Raw genomic sequence first — 10,767 nt, 5'->3', positions numbered from 1 at the left:
TTGTTTTTTTTTCTGTTGCCTGTGCATTCAGACAGAGCTGGGGACTACAGTGGTTTCAGTGGCCCCGTAAGCAGTCTGCTCCCGGGTCAGGGTGCTACCCTGTATTTTTCCGTAGACCTTTTTCTTGTAGTACCTGAAGGCATAGCTTACCCCCAGAGCAACAGCCACCACACCCACTATGGTCCCCAGGCAGGCACCAACAATGGCCCCGACACTGGGCCCGGAGGCAGGGGTGGCTGGCAGAGACTGGTCATTGATGTTGGCCTGCCGCCAACGGCCGCAGCCTTTCTGCCTCACCCAGACCTGCTGACCACTGGAGTCCACCAGGACAGAGAGCCTCTGGGAGCAGCTGCTGTTGTTGAGCAAGAGGGGGCGGGGAAGAAATGGGGGCATGCGGATAGCTTCCTGCTCCTGGTCCAAGAGGGTCCCAGCCCTGAGGCAATAGAGGATTTGGCACCCATCGCTGAGGTAAGCCTGGTGTTGGCTGTACCCTTCTGGACACTTCATGGGGTGGGCTGTGGGACGGTCCTGGTAGAACATCTCCTGCAGGAGCCCAGCGCTCTGGCCCTTCATGAGGCCAGCCAAAGGGTTGCCCACCTGGCAGCTGAAGAAACCCCCAAAGGGAACAGCCTGGGCGGTCCCCATCTCTAAGTCGCTGCTGACACACACCCTGAGGTCGCCAAAGAGTGTGAGTGGGTAGAAGTAGGAGGGGCAGGTCTGGCCCTTAGTGAGCGGGTTTGGGTGGTTGGGGCTATAGAGACCTCCAAAGAGGAAGCCTACCGTGGCGGGCAGGGAGGCCTGGGTGGGCGCGCACCAGGAGGCGGCCAGGCGCACCACGCTGCGCTGCTCCCGGAAGGTGCACACGGGCTGGCAGCAGGAGAAGAAGAGCCAGCACGTCTGGCACTGCTGCTGGCACACAGAGTGGGTCTTGCTTGATGTCTTCAGCTCGCTGTTCAGGACGCTGGCCTTGTAGTTGGCCGGGCAAGAGGCGTTGCCGGTGAGCGGGTTCGCGGTGCGATAGTTCTGGCAGAGGTCATCCGCGTCCTTTCCCGACACAGCCTCGCACTCCTGGAAGACGCCCCCGAAGCTGTAGTTGGCTCCGCCGCCGCCGCCGGAGCATGAGCCATCGTCCACGTTGGCCTTGGGATTGAAGGCGGGCGCCTCGCGCCTCAGGCAGCCAGGGTGCGCGTTGACCGCGTAGTAGCGATAGATGGCGCTGCGCACGGCGGCCGCCACTCGGTACACCGCGGGCGCCGGGAGCTCGGGCAGCGCCTTGGGCTCCAGCAGCGCGGGCAGGGGCAGGCCGGACCTGCTGATGGCCACCAGCCGGTTGCCGATGCCCTTCTGCCACGTCTGCATGGTGATGCCCGGGTAGAAGGGCAGCCCGCCGTGGCTGCGCGTCTTGGAGGCCACCGTGTTGCGCATGTAGTCCTGGATGAACTGGCTCTGCTCCTGCCAGGAGGCCGCGGCCCCGACATTGACCGTGCGGTCAAACAAGGCCGAGGCGGCCAGTGTGATGTTGCTCCTCTCTCCGGCCTGATTGCCCACAAATTCCCGCTTTACCTGGTCCTCCTGCACCAAGGTGGCGCCGGCCTCCACGTGGGTGAGGACGTGCGTGCCGTACTTGAGCACAAGCATCTCCGCCAGGTACTGGGCCTCGCGGGTCTGGTTGTTCTCCAGGTGGTCGCTGAGGATCAGCAGATGCTGCAGAAAGTCGGGGTGGAAGCCGGGGGCCTCCGAGGCCTTCACAGAGTAGATGTTGTGGCGGAGCTGCACTCTGGCCGTGACTGTCTCGTACTCTAGGTTGTACTTCTTGACGTCCTGGAAGTCCACGGAGAACTTACCATTGAGGCTGGGGAGGAAGGAGAGCTCGGCGTTGATGGAGGCCGCCCAGGTGTCGGTGTAGCTGAGCCACTCGTCCAGGAGCTCGGCGCGGGTCTCCACCACGCTCTCGCGCCGTGGCACCACGTGCACTTGGTCTGGGATCAGGTACTCACCGTCCTCCGTGGTGCGGCACTGCGAGTAGCTGCGCCCCAGCACCAGCCCCAGCTCCACGTTGCGCAGGTTGTCCCAGCCGCCTCCAGGCAGTGCCCCCAGCACCGACACGTTCAGTGCCTGCTTGCAGCCTTGGATGTCGGAGACTTCCTGATTCCCCATGCTGCCCTGCCCGGCCGAGAGCAAGGCCAGCAGTGATGCCAGGCACAGGGCCATGGCTGGAGGACAGCTTCGCCTTGGCAGTCTGCTGTCCCTTAGCTCCTTCATGGTGTGGAGTCGCGGAGGGAAAGGCCTTGGCCTGCGAGCTGAAATAAAACCAGCTACCGGACAATGACTCAGTCCGCCTCAGGCCCCTCCCCAGCGAGCCCGTCACCTCCCCCAGGGTCCTCTCCCTGAAGTCTCCAGGAAAGAATGTCAAGCACATGCCTTATCAGGAGCACACAGGGGAGTGAAACCCAGCAGATTCCAGGCCTGGGAGATAAGAACTAGGCTGGTGAAGAGCTCGCTGCTGTCCTAGGGGCCTGAGAATTCATCTACATGAAGAAAATCAATCTTTATCTGTTGAACACCTGATATTTAATCATCGCTGGCCCCTGGCCACAGATGCAGGTAGGGTTCTGCTATTGCAAGTGTCAGGCGCAGATTGGGCGAGGAAGTGGCCTAGGGACCCAGCCTGGGCCTCGCCCCAGGTGGCCAACCAGCCGGTGGGCACTGTGGTTGGGAAGTCACAGGTCACATTCACTCCAGGCTGATTTCCTGAAATATCAGCCGATATTGCAGAAGCAGCCCCTTCCTGGGCGGGGGCAGGCTCGGGGCAACTCTAAGAGATACGATGTGCCAATGTTCCAGAGTACTGGGTGTGTGGCCAGGCCGAACAGAGTTTCTAAACCGGGGCTTAGCATATCCCACACACAGTTCAGGGCCCAAGAATTTTCCTCCTCCTTTTCCATCTGCTTGGAGCCCTCTAGAGACCCTCTTCCCCGGAGATTAGCCACTGCTCAAAATGAGACCCTGGGCTAAGTGCTCTATAATCTTACTAGAGGCCCTGGTGGTGAGATCAGCGGGCTGTGGGAGGGTCGCTCATCCCGGTCTGCCGATCAGCTGTGGACCCACCCTCTGAGCAGTTACTCCCTGGTCCAGCATCTTTCGTGGAGCCCGAATGCTCGCCTCTCTGGGGGTCCTGGTTGGGGCTGGGCCCAGGGACAATAGCACTGAGAAGCTGCTGAGTAGGCCTCAGTCCCGCCGCGGCCAGGAACCCGCCTCCCAGCTCTGCCAGCCCAGCTGCTGCGCGGTTTGGCCTGCGGGCTTCCAGAGGAGGCAGCAGGGAGCAAGGAGGAGACAATCGCAGCCCAGGTTTCTGCCTGAAGGCCCGGGGGTTCGCAGCATCCTGGTCGCCAAGCAGCACTCCCACTGTGGGGGCATACTGTGGGGGAAGCTCCTGCACTGAGCGTCTGCCCCCTGGTTTAAGTGATCCAGCTTGGCATTTGCTGATGTGGGTCAGATGGCAGAAGGACAAGGACAAGGAAAACTCTGTGAGGATGTCTGGTTACCAGCCTTGGGAAGCATTTGCAGAGGCCCAGGATTAGAATGTGCCCAGCTTCACATCCCCCAGTTGTGCTGAGGCAGCGTAAGGAACACTCAGGCAGGACAGCCTTGAGTCAGATGCCAAGGCCTAGTGTGACCTCGGATAAGAAGTGTGACTTCCTAAAAAACAGGAACCATTAGGACTTCTTAAGTTGTTAACTTAAAAAAATTACAACAAACGCTTATTATGAACAAAGTGGAAAGGCTTCCCTCCCCCAGGTCTACTCCCCAGAGACAACCACTGTGTATATCCTTGCCCACCTGCTCCTGTGTGTGCACCCGGGCTCATAGTAGATACTGTTTTCTTTTACAAAAAACGGTAGCAGGCCATGCACACTTTTTTACCCATGGAGAAGCTGATTTCCAGAGGAAGTGATGTGCACAAGGTCACACGAAGGCAGATTGTAGCAGGACTGGATATGAGTCCCTGCCTCCCAGGCTCAGTCCATACTCCACCCTTGGGCTGTGCACATTCCAATCGAGCACCCTTAATGGACACACACACAGTTTGTCTGGCCCATAGGCAGGAAAATGACTCAAACACTTAATAGCCTGCAACTAGCAGGCCCAGCCAATCAGAACTGACAGTGGCTGCAAACGGCCTCCCCGAGGTTACCGGCTAAATATTGGCCCTGAATGTAGGGATCTCATTTCATACCCTACATGTCTCACAATGCATAATTGGGGAGGGAACACATACATGAATGAATGACTGAGGAGGCAAAGTGGCCTTAATACCACAAAAAAAGAAGCTTCTTTTGATGGAATCACAATGTTATTAACTGCAGCATTATCTGACCACATAATTTTATAACAAGGGCGAGGGACTAGTCATCAGACTACCTGAAAAAAAAAAAATGCTTCTGTGAAAAGGGAAGAGGCAATAAGGAAAAAGGAAAGAAGCAGAGAGGGGGAGTTAGTTGAAATTTGCACTTAGTAGTTCTGTGACCTCGGATGAGAAACATCTGTGAATGTGAGGAGAAGGAGAGGAACAAAGAGAAACTTAACCAAGATCACATCTACTGTATAAGGGGTCAGATAGGCTGAGAGGTCTGGGGGACTTTTAGTCCAGTGAGCTGACAGTATAAGTCAGGGGTGGCCCAGGGGACCTAAATTATGGCCTTTCTCACTCTGAATGCAAGTTGATGAAGATTCTGGGTTGAACCTCTAAATCATTCCTCTTCCCTCTATGTGCACTCCCACTCCCACCCTGCTATGCACACCTAAGAATCGCTAAGGAACCTGTAGGCTCAAGAAGCTTCCAGTTCCCCCTCCCCTCCTTCCAAAGGCACCTGGGAATCCCTGCTTCCTGCGGCCTCCCTGCCTTTCCTGTGAATGTGTTTCCTCTAGGATTTCTCCTGGCTCTGCCTTACCTGGCCATGGAGACACGTGTTCTCTGCCACGTAGCTTGGAGAAGACCCAGGGTGGTCAAAGAGATGAGGAAAATGGAGAACAGAAAGGCCTTGCCCAGCATCAGGGAATTAACCCATGTCCTCAAACTCACAGTTTTTACCACCATTCTATATTGCTCGGATGATTGCTGGGTTCCCCACACAGGTGTCCGCATCTCCCAAAGCACAGCTGGGATCCAGGCAGACATGAAGACGAAAAAACTACAGTGGTTCACTGCTTTGTAGGGTATGAAAAAGAAATTCCCTCTCTCCTCCTGAGTTCTTAACTGAGACCCTCTGTAAAAAAAAGAAAAAGCTTAACAAGAGAGAAACAGAAGCTAGAACAGGTATAAATGGGAGATACCCAGGGAAAAATGAATAACTGAGAGGTGGCTTTAGAATTTAGTCGTAAGACACGTTATTAGGGAAAGGAATGGGGAGTGTGTAGTAGACCTTGTAAAGGAGAATGGATGATTTTTAAGGAAGATGAATGGGCCCTTAACAGGAGTGGGGAAACTTTTTTCTGTCAAGGGCCATTTGGATATTTTTAACATTATTCTCGGGGCATACAAAATTATCAACTTAAAAATTAGCTTGCTATATTTGGTCAAACATTTAATTAACTTACCCCTAATGCCTTGGCAAGGCCAAACCAATGATTTCTTGGGCCTGATATGGTCCATGGGCCAGATGTCCCCCAACCCTGCCTTAGAGGAATAGATGGGATATGATTGTTTATGACAGTTTAACCGGTGGTGGTGCCGAGTGCTAGTTTCTTCTCATGTGTTAAGAATCAATCTACTCTGGTTGATGAAACTTCCAGGGAAATGACTTGTGACAAGAAAGTTCCTTTTTGAGGGTCTATCTTTAGATAGAGAAGGGAAATTCAGAGAAAACTTCTCCATGCATTTGCTATTTTTCAAATGCCTTTAGCTCAAAATAAGCAATATACCAAGGCAGCATATTTTGGGGTGGTGTGTGGGCCCCTCTATCCCTCAGCTTTTAGGGTTAATTCTCAATAAAGCCTGTTAAGAATAGAGGTTCTTGGGTTTCATTGAATAAGAGTGGTTGAAGATGCATTCTGAGAATCTGTATTTTGACAAAGTTATGAGAATCAAATTACCTACGCTCTACAGAACTTACTAGACATTAACATGACACTGCTAATCCATTGTCTTCATCAGCAGAACCTTACTATTCTAGAAGATTCTTGCCTAGACAATGCCTTGATGATTCATCATAAAAATTTTCCAAAATATCTATCAACTCTTCAACAAAAGCATCAACAGACAGTTTGTGCCTTAAGGTGATGGGAACCCTTTGCCTACCTTGCTTTGCTGTTAACCTTAGACAGTTGTGTTGTCATCTTTACCCGGTTCTAATCAAGAGCCTCTCACCTCTCCAGTGAGGAACCTGCCTGAAACCAAGCATCCAGTTCTCAGTAAGTTCTAACTTTGCCTTTCCTTCTCCAAGACACTACCAAATCTCTGCTGAGATGGTGTTCTCTCTGTCTCATCAACAGGCTGTATTGATGAGTTTGGGGGAGTTGGCATTCCACAGTCCCCAGGAGGTTCCGTGGCTTAGTTAAATTTGACAACTACCGGATGAAATTAAATTCAAATTGCTAAGCCTGACATTCAAGGTCCCAACCTTCTGACTGTTATCTCACTTTCAAACCAGAGGGTCATTTACTCTTCTTTTCAAACTATAAACTTTAAATAAGCCCTTTCTCTTGTATTTTTTACCAACTTTATGCTTTATTCTGGCCTTTCTCTCTGCTCAGCCGTCTACATGTCAGCATCATTTTCTTACCCATTGTTGTAACCAGTCTCCAAGGATGGTCCCCAGTTAATCACCCCTCCAAGGATTCCTGCCCCTGTGAGGTCCCATTCCACAGGGAATCAAGCCTGCTCCCATGGCTCACTTTAACCAATTCCATGTGGCAGATGTGAAACTGTGACAGTTCAGAGCCTACATCTTGCACCTCTGAGAGCCCTGAACTGACCAGATATTTGCTGGAGGGCCACATGAAAAGGAGACACTGTGAGACTTATTTGGAGAGACAGAGGGCCAAGCTCTGCCAGCATCCTGGCTTAGCCCAGCCTTTATGCCATCTTTACGCAGAAAATGTAAGAGAGCCTCCATAGATATCCTGCCCAATTGAGCTCTCTCCTGGCCAACATCCCATGGACCAGTCAAACCACAGAATAGTGAGGGATAAGAAATTGTTTTAAGCCACTAAGTTTTGTGGTGGCTTGTTATATAGCAACAGACAACCAAATACTCACTTTCAAGGCTTATCTCAAAAGCTACCCCTTGATGAAGCTTCTTACATGACCCCACTCAACTCCCTCCTCCTCCCCACAGCTGCAAGTAGAAATCACCCAGTTCCCTGCCGAAGTCAAACAGAAGGCGTTCAACTTTCTGAATGGCATCTTCCTCCTTTTTCTGGAATTCAACCTTTTCTAGAGCCAGCCAGCCTTTTTGGTGAGACCAGAAATTTAGGAAAAAAAATATTTTTTTCACCAAGGGTCAGAAGAATTTGATAGAGTCCACCCATCCCAATGCCCCCCCCCCCCCCTCCTGTAGATCAAGTGCATTGCCTATAGAGATAAAACCACTGTCCTGGGAGGAAATCAGCACTTTAACCCCTTGAATCCACCAGGTTATGGTTTACCTGATAGAAGCTGTGATATGGTGGAGGGGATATGGAGGTAGAACCACGGGGGCAGTGTAAGGGGGAAAAGTGAAGGAGGGGGAGGCTTTCCACCTTCTTGGTTTATGGTGCAGACATTTAACTAAGTTCTTGCCCCAGGAGTATACTTTCTTTCTGTTTTAAAAACTGAGTGCCTATAAAGTAAAAGACTCCCCTAGTGGTGAGCAGATTTTATGCTGAACACAGGGAGCAGTCCTCCTTACAATGGCATCACTTACCAGCAGAGGGCAGGGCAGACCGCAGTTGTTTCCTTCTCCAGGCTTTTTTTTTTTTTTTTTTTTAAACATGAAACACCTCCTTTGATTATTTATTAAAATCCACAAGAAAAGTGAAAGGAATGTTATTAAGCCTTTATAAGCAAGTATGAACACAATTGACTGTTTTCTTTAGTTTCCTGCTCATATGCCCAGCTTAAGAGGCACTGGAGACAGCCAGCCCACTTATCCCAATGATCCATGAACACCTGCAAGCTAAGGCTGTCAATTAGGGTGGGTGCTTCGGTTCCACACAGACACATCACCTTGCAGGCTGTTTTGTGAAACTGAATGACTCCCCTCCCCTCCAATAGTGGTTAAAAAGACACATCTATAATAATAAAAGCGTAGTATGCTAATTAGACTGGATATCTTTCCAGAAGAAGAAGTCGGGGCTGTGAGGGAAGCCCTGGTCCTGGGTGGCCAGAGGGAAGCTTTCAATGTGTAGGCAGGCAGTGCAATTCTGCCTTAACCGTCACCTTCTGTGTGTGGAGAGCCTCAAGGTCAGGCAGAGGTGAGAGCTTAGATCCTTCCCTGTCATTTTTGGGGCATGCATACAGCCCCAAGTATGTGCATATCCCTATGTACATGCAGTCTTCTAGATTCCTAGATATGTTTATAAGACTCAGATCCTATAAAGAAAAGCCCTGAGAGTAGGGGTTTGTAGGGAACTGCTGGAGATCAAATAAAGAAAAACCCTCTGAGAATGTTGCTTTTGGGGAGTTCTCCCCTCTCCAGTGGCTCCTATGCTGCTGGTTTTCACCAGGATTACAGGGCTGTTGGTTTACATAGCCCCTGAAAAGCTGGGGGAAAGGATGCTGAGGGCAAGTTACAGCACCATAAAGCCCAATGTTCTTACTAGGATTCAACCATTTTCTTGAATAAATGCTCCTTGGGTTGTTGCATGCCTTTGGTTAATTTTTAGAGTTCTGAAGATAGACTGATGAATCTCAGAGGGAAGCGGGGAGGAGGAAGGGGAAGAGATTAACCACAGATCTTACCTATGGACACAGGCAGTTAGGGTGGTGAAGGCCTGGGGTGGGTTGGGAACTGGGTGGAGGGGGGCAACGGGAGGAAAAGAGGGGACATCTGTAATACTCTCAACAATAAAGATTTTTTAAAGTTTCTTTTGACAATTTTTGCAGTGTTCTTGTTGCTTTTATGAAGGAAAGGATTTTTATAGGTCTTTACTTTGCCACTCCCACTGATGGCACCCGAAGTCACTTCTGCCATCCTTGGAAAAGGACATGGCTTCTGGAGGAATTTTTTAAACCACTTCTTTGCACTCTATCTCATCCTTAGTCCTTCTTTTCTGGGTCCTTTTCTTTCTAGAAGGCTCTTTGATCTCCCCTTTAGCAGATTATAATATAAAGTGGATAAAAATTAATGAACTTATTTAATTATACCAGTAAGAAAGGAAATGGCCTCATCAGAGTCCTTCTCAACTGCTTTACCCCAGTTCCAGGTCGCCAGGGCTCCTTACTTCACAGCATCAGCTCTCAGACATCCAGGAGCAAGAAAACCCTTCCTTTAAGGCCAATTACCTTCCAATGCCAGCAGCTTTGCAAAAACTATTTTAAAGAAAGCAGACTAGATGGTATTAAGTCCCTCAGAAAGGTATGGGTAAAATTCTGGAGGAGTTCTTAGGAGAGAAAAATCATTTTCAAATTGGACATTTTAAAAAAGGCTCTATGATAGGAGGAGCTTTGGAGGGTGGCTTTGAATGATGTGTTCTTTTAAAGATATGGCAGTTAATCATGGAGGGACATGGAGAGTATCATGCTAAGTGAAATAAGTCGGTCAGAGAAAGAGAAGTATCACATGATCTCCCTCATATATGGAACCTAATTAACAAAATAAACTGATGAACAGAGAGAATCCAGAGACATGGGAGCATGGAACAAAATGCAGAATCTCAGAGGGAAGGCAGGAGAGGGTAGGTGGGTGGGAGGTAATCAACCAAAGACCTTGTATGTATACTAGTATATGTATAACGCATGGACATGAACAAAGGACAATTAGGTGGTGAAAGACTGGGACGAGGGGCAGGGGCAACTGGAGCCAGTTAATGGGGGAAAAAGGAGGACATATATAATACTTTCAATAATAAAGATTAAATAAATAAATAAAGAAATAAAGAAATAAATAAATAAAGATATGGCAGTTAAAAGAGAATGGAAAAAGAGATGGGAGTAGGTGGGAAGGGTGAGAAATTGAAGAGGAAAGTGACTCAATTTGACATAGACAGGATAATGTCATTTTCAGACCTGTCAAGATCCCCTAGAGACCATGAAGTTGTAGGAAGGGGTCAGGAGTTTCTGATTAGCATTTACTTCGAAGAATAAGATTATCAAAGCTTACAGGTCACAGCACACCCTGACAGAAAGCAAGTCATTTGCTAGTGAACACATCTGTAAGAGAGGCAGGACAGTGGTCCAGGTGTTTAAGTAATTTACCTGAGTGAGTCATGGCTACTTCAGAGTAAAACGAAGACTCTTAAAATCCCATCTTCTTTCTAACACACTGCTTAGAACATGCTTCCCCTCGTTTTCTAACAGGAGCCTTCTCCTACCCCTCCTGAAGTCAATTGAGATTCAAATTTGTAGCTACTTTCACTTTTTTCTTTATAGCACTGCAAATTTCCAAGACTATATTGATGTGATTGTACTTGTGATCTCCATCTCTTTCCTTAGATGATTGATTTATTAGATCCACACAGTTAGGAATCACCTGTTTTGTTCACCATTGTATGTTAACCAGCACAGGGCCTACAAATGTTCATGGTATGTGTAAATTCCAACATATGGCATTCTCACCAGGCACTACA

At 49.4% G+C, this 10,767-nt stretch overlaps 1 protein-coding gene across 1 annotated transcript; it reads right to left on the bottom strand.

Moving 5' to 3' along the window:
- Positions 1-2,262, bottom strand: LOC103292752 (macrophage-expressed gene 1 protein-like). Its single transcript, XM_008149015.3, has one exon. It carries the CDS (start codon positions 2,260-2,262, stop codon positions 28-30), a length of 2,235 nt encoding a protein of 744 aa, XP_008147237.2. The 3' UTR covers positions 1-27.
- Positions 2,263-10,767: the final 8,505 nt, after the last annotated feature.

This window comes from Eptesicus fuscus, chromosome 13, assembly GCF_027574615.1.
Source record: "Eptesicus fuscus isolate TK198812 chromosome 13, DD_ASM_mEF_20220401, whole genome shotgun sequence".
Lineage (NCBI taxonomy): Eukaryota > Metazoa > Chordata > Mammalia > Chiroptera > Vespertilionidae > Eptesicus > Eptesicus fuscus.
The sequence above is the reverse complement of the archived record's forward strand: the minus strand, read 5'-3'. Positions and strand labels throughout refer to the sequence as shown.